We start from the raw sequence: 22,708 nt of genomic DNA on the forward strand, positions 1-22,708 counted from the left end.
ATTGTAAGTAGCTGATAGGTGGTGTCGTTCCCCACCCCTCTGTTCAGAGATGGGTTTTCCAGTTTGACAAAGATAGCTTCTTTAATCACTCTTTCAAACCACCTATCCTCCCTGACCAAAATGTGCCCATTGTTATTACCAAAGGAGTGTCCCTTGTCCTTTACATGTAGATTTACAGCTGAGTCTTGATCTGAGGTGTTAACTCTCCTAAACTGGGCCATCGGTTTGTGCACACCCACACAGATCAGTACCCACAGTTTGACTCTCATCACCCATGAGAACATAAGTTATCAGAACACTACATCACTGAGCCAAGAATGTGCCCACCAACATTACAGCTAAAGATAAGGAGCGCAAGTATTTGAGAGAAGTTGAAAACTTGTGGCTATCTTTCATCAAGACAGCAACAAAAACCAGCAGGGACATCAGCCCAACAGACAGAGGAAAGGAGCAAAGTGGATGGAAAAACATAGTCATCCCATATGTAGCTGGAGTTTCAGAGAAACTCAGAAGCATTTTCAACAAACACAAAACCCCTGTGTTTTTTAAACCTACAAACACACTCAGACAGAAACTCATCCACCCCAAGGATTCTACCCCCAAACATAAACAAGGCAATATTGTATATGCTATCCAATACACTGAGAACTGCACAGATCTGTATAACCGGCGAGACAAAACAACCACATCACTGCACATTTTGGACAGGGAGGACAGGTGGTTTAAAAGAGAGGTTAAAGAAGCTATCTTTGTTAAACTGGAAAACCCATCCCTGAACAGAGGGGTGGGGAACGACAACACCTATCAGTTACTTACAATGTAGTCCAAACATCTCTACCCTGGTGTCTCCACAACAGTTCACACCTCCATTCATGTAAAGATAAGACTAATGACCCCCTCATTACCCCCATAACTCTTAGCGACCCTGGTGTGATTGCTATACCTTTAAACAATTCACGGGGTTTATAAGCCGAAAAACTGCCCATCATGGATCAGAAATGAAGAAGCCTCACAGATGAGTGGCGAAACGTCTTCTAGACAACACAGCAAGTCCAGTTGCCTTGATTTACTACTGCTTGATACTCAAGATAGATAGAATCTACTTTGTCAGAAAGTTGTACTGTAACTAAATGTTAAATAAAGAGTGATGCAGCATTCCGATCCATTTCAAATACTGTAGACTTTCATGAGGATTTCACCTGAAAAGTGAAGAACAATGGGGATGAATTAAATTTTACTGGTGAAGAGCAAATTCACATACAGTATGCAGGCAAGAATAGAAATACACATTTGGTTTTATAATTCTCTTACTATTAGGCGATGACTCCCTGTGAAGAGAGCTTAGAATAATTGTCATCCATTGTCATCAGAAAATTACGACAAGGATTACCTGTTTCTGCACCCTTAGTCCGGGGAGTGCATTGTTTGTGTCCTTGGCAACTTCTTAGTTCCATTAACTGTATATGCAACTGATTAAGGATTTCCCGGTCAACCATGTGTACTGTGTTTGTCAGCTGAAACCACAAAACCAAAGCAGAACATTTCAATGAATGATGCACTTTACATCTACATTGTCAGAATTGACGACTTCTGTGTTTAAATGAGGGGAGTCTTTATTCCCAGAATATTTAGTGATAACATTTCTGAGTCCAAAGGCCATAGGAGCCGGGAAGGACCTGTTACACAATTTTAAGAATACATTATATCTGTAAAATTTGCACCATTTAAGTCTGTCTCTGTAATGGCAGTCATGAGATGATCTGAAAAGGATTAAAACAATAAAGTATAATCAAAGGCCTGCTGAGTCATCAGTTGCTGGGAAGGAGATATTTTCTGTTCTTGGGTTGGATATCATTTCATATCATATCAGGCCAAGCCAGGACTACATACCCCTGGCTGATTGTGGTTTGCTGCTGTCTACAGAGATAGCTTCAGAGACCCTTAGCTACTTCTACACTGCAGAGGGATTGATGTTTTAGATTAGCACAAGGGAACCAAACCTCCCTACTTCCCCAAAGTCATGTTGTCCATCTCTCTTGGATTTGCTGCAAGGTTCACCTACACACACGTGTCAGGTCAGGGCAGCAGAAAGGGTTACTGGCGGCAGTCTACCATCACTGCAGGACTTTTCATAGAGTCATAGAAAAATACAGCACAGAAACAGGCCCTTCGGCCAATCTAGTCCATGCCGAACAATTTAAGCTGCCTGCTCCCATCGACCTGCACTGGAACCATAGCCTTCCATATCCCTACCATCCGTGTACGTATCCAAACTTCTCTTAAACATTGAAACCAAGCTCGCATGCACCACTTGCACTGGCAGCTGGTTCCACACTCTCATCACCCTCCCCTTGAGTGAAGAAGTCTCCCCTCATGTTCCCCTTAAACTTTTCACCCTTCACCTATAACTTCTAATTGTAGTTCCACCAAACCTGAGTGAAGATGTGTGTGTCCAGGGCGAAACAGCTGGCAGGAAAATCATTGCAGACACTACCCAACCAGAAAACTGGCCTTTCCAAAAGCTCCCTTCTGGAAAGCACTATAGGGCTATTAAAACAAAAAGAAAAACCACACCATATTAAAAGTTTCTTCCCCAGGCCATGAATATGATCAACCATTTTAGTTAGCCTCCACTCAACCTCTCTACCTATTACCTCAGTAACTGCTTTAAATTGTAAACACTTTAAAACTACTTTTATTCCATATCTGTACTTTAACCTCTAAGTTTATTTTTTATAATCCTTTATTTTATTAGTAACTGTTGAATGTTGTTATTTTGTTGCATGTCATGCCAACACACCACAGATAATTTCTAATATATGTAAATGTATACAGATAAAGATATACTTGATCCTTGATGCTCTGCATTTCTTAAGTGTCATTTTTGTAACATCCTTCCTGTTGCATGGAATACATATTCACCCAGGTCTGTCAACTCCCTAATGTTAATTTCTATCAGATACCTATAAAGCAGCCACTTTAAGAGAATCAGAAATAACAGTTATTGCAGTTTTGCAAGATTTGATAACATTGAAACAGATTCTTTGATTTTGTAAGTTAAGGAAGCATTTGTGCTTTGACTGAGTCTCCTTCCACCTTTCTTGAGCTCATCTCATGAACTTATCCACATTTCTTATGTGCTTTATTTATTTATTCATCAACGATACAGCTGAGACGAGCCTTTCCTGCCCAACGAGCCACACTGCACAGCAGCCCATTATTTAACCCCAGCCTAATCATGGGACAATTTACAATGATCTATTAATCTACTAATCTTTGGAATATGCGAAGGATCCCACGCTTTCACAGGGAGGACTAATAAACTCTTTACAGTTGTCACCGGAACAGAACTCTGTACTCCTTTGTCCTGAGCTCTAATAGTGTTGCATTATCATGGCATGCTTTCATGGCAATCTCCCTACCAATTACTAATGGTGAGTATTTTGGGAAATTATAACATTTTACCATTGACTGCTCTTCAGATACATGTAAGGGGAGATACTCTCTTCAGTTTGCAGGTCATGGTGCCTGGGTCCATGGTGCAGAAGGGAAAGAGGGACAAGTGGGGAACATGGAGACAGGGGACTCAATAGTCAGAGGAACAGACAGGAGACACTGTGGACGTAAAACGGACACCAGAATGCTATGTTGTCTCCCAGGAGCCAGGGTTAGGGATGTCCACTATGGGGGGGGAAGGGAAGGTAGCCAGATGTCTTGGTACATATTGGTACCAGTGACATAGGAAGGAAAAGCAAAGAGGTCCTGAAGAGAAGAAGGACAACCAGGGTAGTAATTTCTGGATTGCTACCTGTGCCAGGCGCCAGTGAGGGTAGAAACAGGATGATTTGGCAGATTATTGCGTGGCTGAGAAGCTGGTGCAGGGAGCAGGGCTTCAGGTTTCAGATCATTGGGATCTCCTCTGGGGGAGGTATGAGCTGTTCAAAAGTGACGGTTGCACCTGAACCCAAGGGGGACAAATATTCTCATGGGCAGATTTGTTAAGAGCGGTTGGGGAGGTTTAAACTAATTTGGTAGGGGGATAGGAACTAGAGTGAAGGGACTCAGGATAGGACGGATGGTGAGAAAGCAAAGATAATGTGCAGCCAAACTGTCAGGATAGATAAAGGGGATGCAGTGGATGCTGTACATTTGGACTTTCAGAAGGACTTTGACAAGGTGCCACACAGGAGGCTGCTTGCCAAGTTAAGAGCCCATGGTATTACAGAGCCTTGCTTAGAGCATTGGCTGATTGATCAGAGGCAGCAAGTGGGAATAAAAGAATCATTGTCTGCTTGGCTGCCAGTGACTAGTGGTGTTCGCAGGGGTCAGTGTTGGGACTGCTTCTTTTTATGCTGTATACCAATAACTTAGATGATAGAATAAATGGCTTTGCTGTCAAGTTTGCAGATGATACGAAGATTGGTGCAGGAGCAGTTAATACTGAGGAAACAGGTAGGCTGTAGAAGGACTTAGTCAGATTAGGAGAATGGGCAAGAAAGTAGCAAATGAAATACAACATTGGAAAATGTATGGTCATGCACTTTGGTAGTAGAAATAAATGTGTGGACTATTTTCTAAACAGGGAGAAAATCCAAAAATCTGAGATGCAAAAGGAATCTTTGTGCAGAACACCCTAAAGGCTAACTTGCAGGTTGAGTCAGTGATGAGGAAGGCAACTGCAACGTTAGCATTCACTTCAAGAGGTCTGGAATACAAGAGCAAAGATGTGATGCTGAGGCTTTATAAGGCACTGGTGAGGCCTCACCTTGAGTATTGTGAACAGTTTTGGGCCCCTTATCTTAGAAAAGATGTGCTGGCATTGGAGAGGGTTCAGGGGAGGTCCATAAGAGTGACTTCAGGAATTAAAGGGTTATCATACGAGGAACGTTTGATGGCTCTGAGTCTGTACTCACTGGAATTTAGAAGGATGAAAGGGGAGCTCATTGAAACCTTTCGGATTTTGAAAGGCCTAGATACAGTAGATGTGGAAAGGATGTTTCCTATGGTGGGGGAGTGTAGGAGAAGAGGGCACAGCCTCAGGATAAAGGGGCGTCCATTTAAAACAGAGATATGGAGAAATTTCTTTAGCCAGAGGGTGATGTATTTATGGAATTTGTTACCACAAGCAGCTGTGGAGGCCAGGTTGTTGGATATATTTCAGGTGGAGCTTGATAGGTTCTTGATTGGCCACGGCATCAAAGGTTACAGGCAGAAGGCTGGGGAGTGGGAGGGGAAAAAAGAATCAGCCATGATTGAATGGCGGAGCAGACTCGATGGGACAGATGGCAACAGCCTAATTCTGCTACAATGTCTTATGGTCATTTCAAAGAAAGAAATAGAGATCAGTTAGACAAAATAACTTGGGAAATACGAATGTTAGAAAATACTGTACAGGGAAATATGTACACTTAATGGATGGTATAAAATTGATGAAGGTAGGGATTTCAGATAACTCATTATTAGACACATTACTGTGAAACCCCATCCAACCAACAGAGTATGTCACAAGATCTGGAAGCAATTGCACATGATACTAAGCTGTCCTTACAAGCAGTATTTTCAGGCTTTGGAACTTTGAAAATGGCCTTTAGTTTTTTTTCTTCACTGGCTGTAAGCATTGGCAACAACCTTCAAATCAATGTAAGATACCTCTCATTGAAAAACGTGCATTTGCTTCACATTCAGTCAGGATTCGTACAATCTCTTGAACAGTCTTTTTCTGTGTTTGTGCTCAAGGCATTCATCAGATCAGCTTGGTTATGACAATAATGATCTAGTCTTTGCAATACTTTATCCACGATGGCTTGGAAAGTTACAGGCCAACCTGACTTCTTAGCATAAGTTTGTTGCATGCTGTACCTAGAGTTCATTGTAAGTTTTTATGGCTGGGTCCTGTGAACTGTCATTTTCAATCATAAGCATAAGAAAGTCTGCAGTGCTGGAAATCCAGGGCAACACATAGAAAATGCTGGAGGAGCTCAATGGTCAGGCAGCATCCATGGAAATGAATAAACAAGCGACGTTTTGGGCTGAGACCATTCTTCAGTTCTGGGAAGGAATGGGGAAGGATCAAAAAAGGTGGGGGTAGGGGACTGGAAGGCGATAAGTGAAGGCAGGTGGGTGGGAAAGGTCAAGGGCTAGAGAAGACAAAATCTGATAGGAGGGGAGAGTAGACCATAGGAAAAAGAGAAGGAGGAGGGGAATCAGGGGGAAGTGATAGGCAAAATGTCAAAGTGGGGAATGGGGGGGGATTTTTTTATTGGAAGGACAAATCAATATTCATGCCATTAGGTTGGAGGCAACTCAAACGGATTGTAGTGTGTTGCTCCTCCACCCCGAGGATGGCCTCATCTTGACATGTGAAGAGGTATGGCAATGTTTGCCAACAGAAGAGATGTCATGGGCAAGTTTTTTACGCAGACAGTGGTAAGTGGGTAGAATGGGCTGCTGGCGATGGTGGTGGAGGCAGATACAATAGGGTCTCTTAAGAGACTCCTGGGTATGTACATGGAGCTTAGAAAAATAGAGAGCTCGGGGTAACCCTAGGTAATTTCTAAAATAAGTACATGTTTGGCACAGCATTGTGGGCCGAGGGGCCTGTATTGTGCTGTGGTTTTTCTATGTTTCTAATGCTTTTTAAATGTAGACATGGGAAAGAACCAAAGTTGGTTCAATTTGCAAAGCAGCATTCGGATCCTGTTAATTCTCTGTACACCTCTTGTGTATTGGGCATTGCCCATTATTCATCTCCACGGCTTGATGTAGTGTGACTTTTTCATTCAGCGTTGCTGCTTTTGTCACTTCTGGCATGGCCCATCTAGTCAGTTTTCACATTCATACCATTTTGTTTAACTTATGAATTTTTTTTCAGCCTGACAATTTAGAGTACACAGGATTGGTCACAGCTTGCATTACACCAAGTCTACATCTGATCTGTTTTATTTGTCTCTGTTTCTCTGATGTAGCTGTCTCTGAACATGTCTTACATTTCCAGAGATGTGTCAAGGCGAGATTGAAGTGTCAAGCATTCTTTCAATCTATCTTCAATTGTCTCCGCTCTCTTTTCATAGTTTGCTGCATTGATTGTCAGCTGTATTTGTTACCTGAGTAACACATCCAAAATGCTGGAGGAATCCACTAGGTCAGGCTGCATCTATGGAGAGAAATAAACAGTCGATGTTTCAACTGTGACCCTTCATCAAGGCTCATCTGTACCTGAAACATCAACTTTTCATTCCTCTCCATAGATGCTGCCTGACCTGCTGAGTTCCTCCAGCAATTTGTGTGTGTGTGTTACTCTGGATTTCCAGCATCTGCAGAATCTCTAGTATTTGTGAACGTGTTGCCTATTGCTTTGCACTCTCCACACCAGTTCAGCTTGAATGTTGCGGTTCATAACATAATCAGTCAGAACATCCATCAGTGACATGGCTAAGCATGGCATATGCTACATGGTAGCCTATGAACATGGTACATGCAGAGGCCTTGCACAAAGGAGGTTCCATGTAAGTGTTTCCATGCTAACATTGCAAAGAAAAAAGAACAGTTTTGGAGGGACTGTTGCCAAGTGAGAGCTCTCAACGGTCTTCAATAATCCCAAATAGACCACCATCCCCAACGTCAGTTTGAAAAAAAAACAAGAGTGCATTGAGACACACATACAAAGAAATAATGGCTCATTAGCTAGACAGAATACTTTGAATTTAACATATATGCACTTCAGGCTGCAGATGCACTCTGAATGTTCCAGACTGCATGTGATTATACAGAATTGCATTGCTCAAAGTCAGACATCCCACCTCTCCCAGAAGTTCTGGGAGTCTCCCGCATATTGATAGCGACTCCCTGATGCCCGGAAATTATATACAATATCCCGCAAATCAATTTTTTTGAGAGGGAGAGCCAGAGCGAGAGCGAGCATCCTGATTGGTCTCTCTTCGTGCTAAGTAGACCTATCAGTTTTCTCTGTGGGCAGGCTTTACAGTCGACCTCAAAAATAATGACAGTGTTGCTCGCTGCACTGTTTGCAACAGTGAGTTTTCTATTGCCCATGGTGGGTTAAAATGTAAAAGGCATGTTGAGGCGAGTTTAACAGGTGTCATTCGTTCATTAGCGTAGCTAATGTTATTTAAACTAGCTGGCTGGCTGCTAAGGAGCTACTCTATTGATGTCCAAACCCCCTCTAGACTTGCTTAAAGTTGTAATAGAGTAAACATGATAATATAATATAATATAAGTACATATTTTAATGTCACATTTTCTGCATATACCCAACTTGGTTTACAGATTAGACAAAATCACTAAACAAAGTATTACATACGCCCTTGGAGGTCAACTGGTGGGGGGGGGGGGCGCGGATATGGGGTTGTGGGGGGCAGGGGTGCTACCTCCCTTAAAAGGTGGTGCTACCTCCCTGAAATGAGTTTTTGCAGGGTGGGATGTCTGCAAAGTTTGCATAGCACATGACCAACCTATCAGTCAAATCGTAATTTAAGCAAGCACGCACGTGAATATGATTCATGCTTAAAAATGCACCACTTCGCTCTTTTTCTAGTGCTTGTTAAACCTCCTTCTCTTGCAGTGTTGCATTTACCCTTTTAAGCTGCAGAAAGTTCTGCACCTACTAGCCCTTCAGCTATTTTCTACCCAAGTCCACCCAACATATTTCAGGCCTGAATTCTTGTAGATCAGAGTTTCCTGCCCTTAACCACCCCCTTCCGTATCTCTTTCCACTGCACACAATGTATTCTGAACTGTGCTTAGACAGCATCTAAGTCTTTGGGCAGGTTTGTTGCTAAGATGTATAGTGGCTGCAAATGTCGCCACAGCCCCATGTCTTCTTTTAATGCAATGGAACAATCAGAACTTTAAATCTAGGTTTCAACAGTGGATAAACGCAAGCAAAGGCTTCCATCATCTTGGGATGAATGTAGTTTTGATTGCTGATAACAAAGCACAAAATCTCCTTACTTGATACGGATCGTTGTTCATGTCAAAATACTCAAGAAAGCCAGTGGCAAATTCACAGAAAAGGATGTTGTGAGTCTCGTTGATGGTTCGTAGACACCAATATGTGTTATTGTTGGAACTTGTACATGCGCAGAAAGATCCTACTGTAATAAAAAGGAAAAGCTTTTTTTCAGGTTAATGTCAACAGAAAGACAATGTTTCTGAATGCAATCCAATTAATGGGTGCAAAAGGTAGATGGTAGGGTAATTATCAGCTCTTATACCCAGTCCACGTATCCTTTTCCTTTCCTTTGAAGGCAAAGTATTTAGTAAGTGCTTGAACCACTGCCACCTGTTTTTTGCTCCCTACTGAGTTGCAGATTATTTCTAGCAAGTTCAAAGGAGAATTCTCCTGCTGTGTACAGACAAAGAACTTCACAATCAGAATGAAAACCAGCGATGGATGTGTAATTTCATTAATGCACACACTTTTTATTTTGGTCCTGTTTTATTTGAATAACCAAAATGAAATATTTTAATTAGCAATTAAGGAATTAAATTAATCAATTTCAATGAATTAAGTTGACTAGTTGAGCACATCTGACTCAAAAGGGTCACATCATCTAACCAGTAAAAGGCTGAAATAAAAGAACCATGAAGAAGTTTGCACAAACAATTTTTGCTCATTTACAAAGGTCCACAGCAGCAGAATTGTGTTCTTTGTTCTTTGCACACGTTGAACTCTGCTTTGGAAATTCAATTCCATTGAAATAAATAGAAATGAGGAATGTTTATGTCCATATACACCCAGATACATCCTGCCCTGACAGTTTCTTAGAAATCCCGAAACATAAACATTTTTTTCTAAAGTGCATATTTGACCACTGAAGTGTATGATTCTGGCATTTTTTTACACAGCTGTCATATTGAACTTAATTGGAGAATGCAAGTTGCATATAGTCCACAACATATGCAAGGTGACTTCTGACAAAGAACGCTCCATTCGGTATAGGACAGGTGAGCCTGACATCAGTAGTGGGGAGGTTATTGGAAGGTATTCTAAGAGATGAGATGTACGTTTGTATAAGTATCTGGATAGACATGGGCTGATTAGGGACAGTCAGCATAGCTTCGTGAATGGTAGGTTGTGTCTAACCAATCTTTTTCGAGGAGGTTACTAGAAAAGTTGATGAAGGCAAGGCAGTGGATGTTGTCTATGTGGACCGCAGCAAGGCATTTGACAAAGTTCTGCATGGGAGGTTGTTAAGAAGATTCTTTCTTTCTTTTTAAATCTTTTTATTGAATAAGTATACAAAAGGTAAACCATAAAGGCACTAATACACTTAAAAATTACAGGAGATATTAATACAGAAAAAAAATTGATACAAACAGTGCAACTTAAACATAAAATAATAAGGTAAAATGATAGTATACTGATTTTTATATATATATCAATAGAGAAAAGGAAAAAAAAAACCCAAAAACCCCACCGTGCAACTAAACTAAAAGCAAAGCAGAGCAATGGGCTAACTTGGAAACAGGTAGAGTTAAAGAACTTAGAATCACGTCCTCAAACCCGACCTCCATTAAAAACAGTTAAAAAAAAAAGCAAGAAGGGAATATAAATATGGAACAAAGGGAAAAAAAATTACATTAAATGAAAATATTGAATAAAAGATCTCCAGGTCTGTTCAAATTTAAGTGAGGAATCATAATTTTCTCCAAATTTAAGCATAATACCGTCTGGGAAAAACAAAAAAAGGTAGTTGGAGCATTAGGCTCTTTCTAATGTTGTAAGATACATCTTTTCGCCATTGAAGTAAGAAGTGCAATCATTCTACGGGCTGAAGGGGAAAGATTACTGGAAATTTTAGGTAATCCAAAGATAGCAGTAATAGGATGAGGAGAGATATCTATATTCAATACCTTTGAGATAATATTAAAAATGTCTCTCCAAAAAGTTTCCAGAGTAGGACAAGACCAGAACATATGAGTTAAAGAGGCTATCTGCCTCGGACATCTATCACAAAAAGGATTAATATGAGAATAAAAATGAGCTAATTTATCTTTGGACATATGTGCTCTATGAACAACTTTAAATTGAATTAGGGAATGTTTAGCACAGATAGAGGAAGTATTGACTATTGTAAAGTCTGCCCCCAGTCATCCACGGAAATAATAGAACCCAATTCTTGTTCCCAATCTGACGTAATCTTATCAAATGGAGCTTTCCTAAGTTTCATAATAATATTATAAATAATAGCCGTTGCGCCTTTCTGACATGGATTAAGGTTAATTATAGTATCTAAAATATATGTAGGAGGGAGCATTGGAAAGGAAGAAAGTATAGTAGTTAGGAAATTTCTAACTTGAAGATATCTAAAAAAACGTATTCTTGGTAAATTATATTTATTAGATAATTGTTCAAAAGACATAAGGGAACCATCTAAAAATAAATCCAAAAACCGTGAGATACCCTTAGTCTTCCAAATTTGAAACGCACGATCCGTGAAAGAGGGAGGAAAAAATGTTACCGAAAATAAGGGATCACTAGCCCAAATTGGTTAAGATCGAAAAATTTTCTGAATTGAAACCAAATACGTAAGGTATATTTAACTATCGGGTTAGAGACCAGTTTGAGACATTTCAAATCGAAAGGAAGAGAGGAACCTAAAATAGAGCCAAGTGCATAGCCCTGAGCAGATTATAATTCCAATACTACGCATTTAGGAATGGATAGTGTATCTTGGTCAAGTAACCAAAATTTCATATGTCGAATATTAATTGCCCAATAATAAAATCTAAAGTTAGGTAATGCTAGACTTCCATCTCTCTTAGCTTTCTGTAAATGTATTTTACCCAGTCTCGAGTTTTTATTTTGCCAAATAAATGAAGAAATTTTAGAGTCAACTTTATCAAAAAAAGATTTTGGAACAAAAATCGGTAATGCCTGAAATATATATAAAAATTTTGGCAGAATAAATATCTTAACTGCATTAATACGACCAAAGTTAAATATAATGGAAACCATTTAGATGAAAGTTGAGTAATATGATCAATTAAGGGTAAAAAATTAGTCTTAAATGAATCTTTGTGTTTACAAGTAATTTTAATCCCAAGATATGAGAAATAATTATTAATCAATTTAAACGGAAAGTTATGATACAAGGGAAGTTGTTTATTAATCGGAAAAAGTTCACTCTTACTAAGATTTAATTTATAACCTGAAAAAAGACTAAATTGTGCTAATAAATCTAAAGCAGAAGGGATTTTTGAGGATTAGAAATATATAAAAGTAAGTCATCAGCATAGAGTGATATTTTATGGGACTTTAAGCCCCGAGTTATCCCAATAATATTTGGAGATTCTCGAATGGCAATTGCAAGAGGTTCTAATGCAATATCAAATAATAAAGGACTAAGAGGATAACCTTGTCGAGTACCTCGAAAAAGAGGGAAAAAAGGTGAGCTTAAAGAGTTAGTACAGACTGAGGCCAGAGGAGAATGATATAACAGTTTGATCCAGGATATAAATTTTGAGCTAAAATTAAACATTTCAAGCACCTTAAATAAGTAAGGCCATTCTACTCTATCAAAAGCTTTTTCAGCATCTAAAGAGATAACACACTCAGGAACATTTTGTGAGGGGGTATAAACAATATTTAACAGTGTGCGAATGTTATAGAAAGAGTAACGGCCTTTAATAAAGCCCGTTTGGTCTTCCGAAATAATAAAAGGGAGTACTTTTTCTAATCTGTTTGCTAATAATTTAGAAAAAATTTTAGAATCAACATTTAATAAAGATATTGGTCTATAAGATGCACATTGAGCAGGATCTTTATCCTTCTTTAATATTAGAGAGATTGACGCTGTATAGATGGATTCGGGAAGTTTACCAACTTTTAATGAAGCCTCCAAAACCCTACAGAACCAAGGGATTAATGAAGGTGCAAAAAACTTATAAAATTCCGCGGTAAACCCATCAGGGCCAGGAGCTTTCCCCAGGTTCATAGAGGAAATAACATTCTTAATCTCATCAGTGGTAATGGGAGTATCTAGCATAGAAGACATATCCTGTGAAATCTCAGGGAAATCTAGGTTATCTAAAAAGTCATTCATATATTTAGAGTCTCGTAAAGACTCAGATTGATATAAGGAAGAATAAAAATCAAAGAAGGTTTGATTAATCTCCGCATGATCAAATATCAGTCGATCATTTTGATTATAAATCTGATTAATTTGAGATTTAGTATAATTAGACTTCAGTTGGTTAGCCAACAGTTTACCAACTTTGTCACTGTGTACATAAAATTCACTTCTTGTTTTCTTTAATTGGTTTACAATTGAGGGCGAAAGTAATAAACTGTGTTCCATTTGAAGTTCAGTTCTTTGTTTATACAACTCCTCAGAGGGAGCTGTAACATATTTCTTACCAATTTCCTTAATCTTGTCCACAATTACCAGCTCCTCCTGCTTCAGCTTCTTCCTCAAAGCAGCAGAATACGAGATAATCTGACCACGAATATAAGCTTTAAAAGTATCCCAAAGAATGTTCACAGAAATATCCTCTGTGTAGTTGATTGTAAAAAAAAGAAATCAATCTGTTCATTCATAAAGTTAGCAAAATCCAAGTCCTGAAGCAGCAACGAATTAAAACGCCATTGTCTATTATTTTGTGTATTGACCTGAATCTTAATAGAAAGCTTAAGTGGAGCATGATCCGAAATGGTTATAGAGTCATAATCACATTTAGTCACTGAAGAGATAAGCCAAGAGTCAATAAAGAAATAATCAATTCTTGAATAGGAATGGTGAACATGTGAAAAAAAAGAAAAATCTTTTTCCTGAGGATGTAAAAAACGCCAAATGTCCGTCGACCCAGAATCAGAGAGGAATGAGTTAATCAAAGTCGCAGATTTATTGGGTAAGGTCCATAGAGGAGCCGAACAGTCCAAAACTGGAGATAAACAAGTATTAAGATCTCTGCCCCAGATCTATGAAAACTCATTCAAATTCGGGAACCGATTAAATAATGATTTATAAAATTCCGGACAGTCCATATTGGGAGCATAAACGTTAACCAAAACTACCTTTTTATTAAATAGTAGACCACTAACCAGTAGAAATCTACCGTTTGGATCAGAGATAATATCATGTTGTACAAAAGTAACTGAGGAGTCTATAAAAATAGAGACGCCTCAAATCTTAGCGTTAGAGTTTGAATGAAACTGTTGATCCTTCCAGAATTTAAAAAAACGTAGTCTGTCCCCCCCTCCGCACATGGATCTCTTGTAAAAATAGAACATGTGCTTTAAGTCTCCGGAATACTTTAAAAAACTTTTTTCCTTTTAATAGGATGATTAAGACCATTAGTATTCCAGGAGACAAAATTAATAATAGACTCCATAAACCCTAAAGTCAACCCGCAAAAAAGAGGACTGACGATAGGTTCGACCCACGAACTGGAAAAGGGAACAGAACAAACCAGAGATAATGGGAAGGAGAACGCAACCAATGCTTCAGTAATGTAAATAGCCCAAGAAGAAAAAAGCTAAAACGTGAAGCCCCCCCCACCACCCCCCACCCCATGACCCCAAGGCTAAATCTAAAGCAGACCCGCCAGAAAGAAGCAAACACTAAAACTATCCCCATGACTTCCGATAGACGCTCACTAAAAAAAGTGTAAATATAAAAAAGATCATCTAGTTATAAAACAGTAGAAGAATAAAAAAAGTAGATCAATTAAGACAAACACTATATAAAACAGAGAAAAAGCCAGAAAATATAAAGAAAACTGTAACAGACCACAGACCCTATGATTAACCAAAAAAAAAAGAAACAAAATTATTAATATAAACTAGTTAGGAAAACCTACAAAAAAAAGTACATTTAAAGACTACGAAATTTAAGGCCTCAAAGGAAATATGCGAAATGATGCTGAGGGAATGACCACCCAGAATCCCCAGGGAAAAAGAAAGGAATGACGCAGTTAGAAAGAAAGTTTGGCAACCATATTAATTAATCAAAAATAAACTTTTCTGCCCATATAATAATTTAAGATGTTGAAGGTGAAAATTGATCCAGATAACTCTGGGCATCCGATGGAGATTCAAAAAAACGGAGAGCCCTGTCAGGCGTGCGAATCCTTAAAAGTGCTGGGTAAAGCAGCGCTGGTTTTAAATCCATCTTGTAGAGTTCCGACATCACAGATCTGTAACGAACCCATTGATCCCGAATCTGTTTGCTGAAGTCCTCCACGAATCAGAACTGAAGATCCAAAAAATCAATGTAACCTTTAGATCGAACAAATCGATGCAGTTTCTCCTTGTCTTGAAAGTAATGAAAACGTAAAATGACATGCCGAGGTTTATCTGACTTAGATGAATACGATGGAACTCTGTGAGCCCGATCCAATAACAGTGGTTGGTCAGGAAATACGGTAGGAAATGCATCTTTTAAAAGTTGAGAAAAAAACTTTATAGGGTTGTTAGATTCAACAGCTTCACGAACACCAATAATTCGAATATTCTGCTGTCGCATTCTGGATTCTAAGTCAGAGTTTTTAAAAGTCAGAAAGTCCAGTTTTTTCTTCATTGTAGTAATTGTTTCTTCAATTTTCTCCATCTTGAGTTCATTTTGTTGCGTGGATTTTTGAAGATTAAATATAGCCGACTGATGTTCCGTGATAGATGTTTGCATTTTATCGATTGAATGGGCAATTTTCTGGAAATTAATTGAAATTTCCGCACGAGTCAGCTCTGTTATAGAGGTTGAAATTTCCCTTTGAATTAGATCCGATATAGCTTTCAGAGTCAACGGTGGTTCAGTCGGACGGAGATCGGTACCTTTCGGTCTAACCGGAGGTTTGCCGTCTTTCCCATTTTTTCCGTTCTTGGACATAGCAGACCTTAAAAGCATCCGAATATCAAAAAGCCCAATTTGTTTCAGATTCTTGTAAAAGTCGATGCCTTAATGGTTAATTAAATATAGCTGATCATAGGAAAAAAAACTCAGAGGTAATGGAGCGAGTTAAGAACACGACTTCACTCCATGAGCTCTACCGGAAGTCCCCAAGAAGATTCAATCGCTCAGCATTCAAGATGAGTTTGTAAATTGGATTAGATATTGGTTTTGTGGGAGAAGCCAGAGAGTGGTAATAGATGGTTGCCTCGCTGACTGGAGGTTTGTGCTTAGTGGTGTGCCGCAGGGATCGGTGCTGAGTCTGTTGTTGTTTGTCATTTATATCAACAATCTGGATGATAATGTGGTTAACTGTAATAGCAAACTTGCTGATGACAACAAGATTGGGGGTATAGTGGACAGCGAGGAAGGCTATCATGGCTTACAGCTAGAAAAATGGGCTGAAAAATGCCAGGTGGAAATCAATGCAGAGGTGTGAGAGGTGTTGTGCTTTGGTAGGTCTTACACAGTGAATGGTTGGGCACTGAGGAGTATGCTAGAACAAAGGGATTTGGAAATACAGGTCCATAATTCATTGAAAATGGTGGTGCAGGTAGATAGGGTCGTGAAAAAAGCTTCTGCTACTTTGGCCTTCATAAATCAATATACTGAGTACAGGAGATGGGAAGTTATGTTGAGGTTCTCTAAGACATTGGTGAGGCCTAATTTGGAGTATTGTGTGCATCTTTGCTCACCCACCTACAGGAAAGATGTAAATAAGGTTGAAAGAGTACAGAGAAAATTTATAAGGATGTTGCCAGATCTGGAGGACCTGGGTTATAAGGAAAGATTGAATAGGATAGGACTTTATTCCTTGGAACATGGATGGTTGAGGGGAGAGTTGATAGAGGTATACAAAATTATGATTGGTACAGTTAGGGTAAATGTAAGCAGACTTTTTCCACTGAGGTTGGGTGAGACTACAACTAGAGGTCATGGGTTAAGGGTGAAAGGTGAAAAGTTTAAGGGGAACACGAGGGAAAACTTCTTCACTCAGAGGGTGCTGAGAGTATGGAATGAGCTGCCAGCACAAGTGGTGCATGCAAATTTGATTTCAATGTTGAAGACAAGTTTGGATAGGTATACTTATGGTAGGGTTTTGTTCTGGGTGCAGGACAATGAGAGTAGGCAGTTTAAATGTTTCAGCATAGATGGGCTCAATGCCCTTTTTTTTCAATGACTATGATGGCAGACGATAGTTGAAATTGCCAGCAGCCAGTCTTGTGGCAGCAGCAGAGAGATATTGATCAGGTGGTGAGATACAAGCTCCACCATAGAGAGGATCATGACAGTGAAAGTTTTGTTGTCCCCTTTGCTACCTCCATAATGGCAGGGAAATCTTATTGATTGTTGATTATGGAAGGAGTTTGCAGTCAAGAAGAAGAATAGTGGGTAACCTCCCTCTTGGTTTTTTTTGCACTACCTTACTTTCCATTTTTCTATTTTCTACTTATGATTTATAATTTAAAATTTTAATATTTACTATCGATTTGTAATCCAGGGAGTGGGAAGCGCAGAATCAAATATCGCTGTGATGATTGTACGTTCTAGTATCAATTGTTTGGCGACAATAAAGTATAAAGTAAAGTAATCACCAAAGCTTCAATTGGTTAGGCAAAACTACAACTTTAAAATTTCACCTCTGCTGTCAACAGAAGTCCTTTGGATTTCCCCTTTCCCTGTAATCTTCTTCAACCTCCTTCCAATTCTGACCTCTGTGAGCATGGTTGATGCTCATTCCTTTACACTGAAGACCATGCCTTTAGCTGACAAAGCTTGGAAATCCCATTTCACAAATGTCTTCATCTTCCATCCTTTCTCTTTTTAACTAGGAAGCCTCAGAGCTCTGAGCACACATCTGTTCACCTGGCTTAAATTTTCTATGGTATTAGTTCAGAGTCAGGTTTTAAATTCTAAAGTGCTGCATAAGATGACTTTCATTGTGTTAATAAATATAAAATTTGTATTTGATAAATATTTGATGGGATTTGCCATCAAACCATGATGGCTTTAAGGGAAGTGTGGAGAAGTATGAGAAGCCAGTATATATTTTGGCAAAGGGAAGGTTCTGAGGTAGTTTTGAATTGTTGTAGCAAAATGTTGCAGAGGCATGGTGAACTGTTTGGCCACAATTTTTGCTATAAATTTTAATGCCCCCTCTGTAGAACCAAGGAAAGTTGTGTTAAGCGATTATCTTGTAATTCGGTGGGATTAATGAACATCTGAATCTACAAAAACAGTTATGTTGATTCACAAAAGAAATCTATTTCATGTTTATCCCAGTACCTGCAGCCATATAAAATGTTTCTGTTTGTATTTCATTATTTAAAGCTGGTACTAAAGTGGCTTTAAAAACCAGTCATCTCTGCAACAGTTTTAATGAAACCATGATGATAACTTCTGTGATGATTAATGCAGGGAAGATGACATTTAGATATAAAAGCCAAAATAAATAAGTATCTATTTTAGATATACAGTATATTGCTACAGAACTTACTGGTGGGTACAGAATGAGAGGTGGTAGTGAAGTTACGTATGATAGAGACGCTTACAGACTCTTTGATAGGTACAGGAATATGCAGAGAATGGAAGGATATGGGCTTGTGCAGATAGAAGGACAAGTTTAGTAGGATTTTAATTATTGGTTTAATTAGATCAGTACAATATTGTGGGCTTAAACTAATGTTCCTGTGCGCCACTGTTCTAAGTGAGAAAGTGGTGCCTCAGGGCAATAACAGACTGGTACTATTTAGCCATAACTCTGATGCTTATGATGTAACCCACAGAAACAAACTCTACTTACAGTTCCAGTATGGTGGGGTCTGCCAGTGCTCATTATTGTGTGTGAAGCAGGTGAGGCCAGGCAGGCTACAACTATCCCCCTTCCTCAGCCGCTTCTTTATCTTACGGTCTTTCTTCTTCCTCCGATTTTCCTTGAACAACTGGAGCTTACTGTCCACCTCCTGAGCCACTTCCCTGCAGAGATTGAGAAATGGAGTATGAATGGAAGTGTGAGACAACTCGAGGTTTCAGCGAGGTTCCCACCTTTTCACCAGACAGCATCGTGAGCAATATGCACAATCTTGCTTTTGAAATTTCTTTTGATTTTGTTGCTTTTGCAGGAAATATGAGGAAGGAGCTCCACGTTTACCTTGCTGCAGTAGGGATTTTACACCAGAATAACCAGGTGGCTGACGAGTGAGGAATTGTCTTTTCCCAGATGAAGGTAGCTATCAGTATTAGGAGATCTGGTGATGCTGAGGTGGGACGGAGATGAGATTGGCTGAATGATGGAAGAAGGGATGGTGAGGATGGCATTGGGTAAGGGTGTAACAAGACTTACTTATGGAGAAAAGCACTCTGGTTCCCCTGGCCCTAAAGCAAACAAAACTAAAGAATATTTTTTCTTCCTGAGAGCCTTATTTCTGATTGGCATCATTGATGGTATCAAGTAATAGTTGGCCCATCAGATGGCACCTGAAGGGTTAGAAATACTTTGGTGCATTCCTTGTACTCTAAGCTTCATTAAGAAACTGCAGAGGATACGGTTAATGTTTCAGGTTAATGACTTTCCATCAGAACTTTCTGATAAAAGGTCCTCTCCTCGAAACATTAACACTCTCTCCACAGCTACTGTACAAACCCCTGAGTATTTCCAACATTCTCTGTTTTCCCTGCACATGGAAACCATGCTTTGATGGATCTTTGAAGCAAACTGAACAAGCTTCGCTGCTATAAGGACATGAGATATAGGAGCAGAAGTAGGCCATTCGAGACTCATTGAGTCTGCTCCACCATTCAATCATGGGTTGATCCAATTCTTTCAGTCTTCCCCACTCCTCTGCCTTCTCCCCATACCCTCTGGTGCCCTGGCCAATCAAAAACCTATAATGACTTGGCCTCCACAGCTGCTCGTGGCAACAAATTCCACAGATTTACCACCCTCTGACTAAAGTAATTTCTCTGCATCTCTGTTCTAAATGGACATCCTTCAATCCTAAAGTCATCCCCTCTTGTCCTGGACTCCCCTACCATGGAAAGTTACTTTGCCATATCTAATTTGTTCAGGCCTTTTAACAGTCGGAATGTTTCTATGAGATCCCTCTCATTATCCTGAACTCCAGGGAATACAGCCCAAGAACTGCCAGACTTTCCTCATATGGTAACCCTTTAATTCCTGGAAACATTCTTGTAAATCTCCTCTGAACCCCCTCCAGTGTCAGTATATCTCTTCTAAAATAAGGAGCCCTAAACTGCACACAATACAAGGAGTGTGATCTCACAAGTGCCTTATAGAACCTCAACATCACATCCCTGCTCTTTTATTCTATACCTCTAGAAATGAATGCCAACATTGCGTTCGCCTTCTTCACCACCGACAACCTAGAGGTTAACCTTTAGGGTATCATGCACAAGGACTCCCAAGTCCCTTTGCATCTCTGCATTTTGAATTCTCTCCCCATCTAAATAATAGTCTGCGTGTTTATTTCTTCCACCAAAGTGCAAGACCATACACTTCCCAACATTGTATTTCATTTGCCACTTTGCCCATTCCCCTAAGCTATCTAAGTCTCTCTTCAGGCTGTCTGTTTCCTCAACACTACCTGCTCCTCTGCCTATCTTTGTATCATCGGCAAATTTAGCTACAAGTCCATTAATCCCATAGTCTAAATCATTGACATACATCGTAAAAAGTAGCAATCCCAACACTAACCCCTGTGGAACTCCCATTGTAACCGGCAGCCAGCCAGAATAGGATCTCTTTATTCCCACTCACTGTTTCCTGCTGATCAGCCAATGCACCACCCATGCTAGTTACACCCCTGTAATTCCATGGAATCTTATTTTGCTAAGCAGCCTCATGTGCGGCACCATGTAAAAGGCCTTCTGAAACTCCAAGTACACCATATCTACTGCATCTCCTTTGTCTACGCCGCTTGTAATTTCCTCAAAAAATTGCAGTAGATTAGTCAGGCAGGATTTTCCTTTCAGGAAACCAAGCTGGCTTTGGCCTATCTTGTCATGTGCCTCCAGGTACTCCGTAATCTCATCCCTAACAATCGATTCCAACAACTTCCCAACCACTGATGTCAGGCTATGTCTATAGTTTCCTTTCTGCTGCCTCCCACCCTTCTTAAATAGTGGAGTAACATTTGCAATTTTCCAGTAATCTGGTACAATGCCAGAATCTATCGATTCTTGAAAAATCATTGTTAATGCCTCCGCAATCTCTCCAGCTACTTCCTTCAGAACCTGAGGGTGCATTCCATTATTTCCAGGAGATTTATCCACCCTCAGACCATTAAGCTTCCTGAGCACCTTCTCAGTTGTAATTTTCACTGCACTTACTGCACTTCCCTGACACTCTGAAGGTCCGGTATACTGCAGATGTCTTCCATTGTGCAGACTGATGCAAAATACATATCCAGTTCCTTTGCCATCTCTGTGTCTCTCATTACAATATCTCCAGTGTCATTTTCTATTGGTCCTATATCTACCTTCGACTCTCTTTTACCCTTTACATACTTAAGAAAGCTTTTAGTATCTTCTTAGATTTTAGTTGTCAATTTCCTTTCATAATTCATCTTTTCCTTCCTAATCCTCTATCTTGTATGCCCTCTCTTTTGCTTTTACTTTGGCTCTGACTTCACTTGTCAGCCACGGTAGTGTCCTTCTTACATTTGAAAATTTCTTCTCATTTGGAATATATCTGTTTTGCACTTCCCTCATTTTTCACAGAAACTCCAGCCATTGCTGCTCTGCTGTTCTTCCTGCTAATGTCTCTTTCCAGTCAATCTTGGCCAGTTCCCCTTTCATGCCATTATATTTCTCCTTCTCAAATTTCAAAGTGAACTCTATCATATTGTGATCACTGCTCCCTAAGGATTCCTTAACCTTAAGCTCTCTTATAACCTCCTGATCATTGCACAATACCCAATCCAGCACAGCTGATCCCCTAGTGGGCTCAACAACAAGTTGTTCTAAAAAGCCAACCCTTAGACATTCTACAAATTCTCTCTCTCGAGGTACAGTACTGACCTGGTTTTCCCAATCCACTTTCAATCTCTCAGGATTTCATTAGGGCTGCTTCCTCACAGTTCCAGCAACCCATATTTAGTCTTGATCTTCGGTGCTGGCAATGTAGAGTACGTCTGTCCTCCTTGTGATTGGGTGGATTTTCTTTAAGTGCTCAAAGGCATGCTGGTTAAGCGGCTACCATAAGTTACTCCTGAGTGTAAGTGGCAATGGGGAGTTGAAGGGCATGTGAGAGTAACTCAATGCTACATACAAATGGAGCACAGCAGTGACCTCCTGCTGACCACAGCAGCACCTCCACCTCCTGAGGAACCCGAGGCAATCAAGGCCTTCTCTCCCCCACCCACCCATTCTCACCACACTCTACTCGAGTACCAGCTGTACCACCACCTGGTATGGGAATTGCAACTGCAAATCTATCAGAAGCACCACACACGCAGTGCCTTCAGCATCATCAAAGACACCTCTTTGACCTTACCTTTAATAGCTTCCTCCCCAAGGCTGTTAAACTTCTTAACACTCTTCTGCCACCCAGCACACACTCTGAATGCCCTTTCACCACCACCCCTCTCCACTCCACACACTCTCATCCTGCAGTCACCACTTTTCATCTTTTACTGATGCAGTTTCACATATTTACACCACTGCTTGTTTTGTTATAATAGTGCCAGAAATATTATATTCTCTCACATAAACCTGCACTTCACACTTTATGTCAATCTGTCAATCTTCAGGCCATGGCATTCAGGGACATGCTAATATTA

At 39.8% G+C, this 22,708-nt stretch overlaps 1 protein-coding gene across 16 annotated transcripts in view; it reads right to left on the bottom strand.

Annotated features, from left to right (window-relative positions):
* sulf1 (sulfatase 1) overlaps positions 1 to 22,708 on the bottom strand; it is a 334,301-nt gene that overhangs the window by 12,272 nt on the left and 299,321 nt on the right. For all 16 annotated transcript variants that reach the window (XM_072254128.1, XM_072254097.1, XM_072254088.1 and 13 more), the window contains 3 exons: positions 18,712 to 18,884; positions 8,971 to 9,113; positions 1,391 to 1,514 (listed from right to left, as the gene is read on the bottom strand). In XM_072254128.1, the coding sequence (XP_072110229.1) occupies positions 1,391 to 1,514; positions 8,971 to 9,113; positions 18,712 to 18,884 (440 nt within the window). The remainder of the gene's footprint in view (positions 1 to 1,390; positions 1,515 to 8,970; positions 9,114 to 18,711; positions 18,885 to 22,708) is intronic.

This window comes from Mobula birostris, chromosome 1, assembly GCF_030028105.1.
Source record: "Mobula birostris isolate sMobBir1 chromosome 1, sMobBir1.hap1, whole genome shotgun sequence".
Taxonomy (NCBI): Eukaryota; Metazoa; Chordata; class Chondrichthyes; order Myliobatiformes; family Myliobatidae; genus Mobula; species Mobula birostris.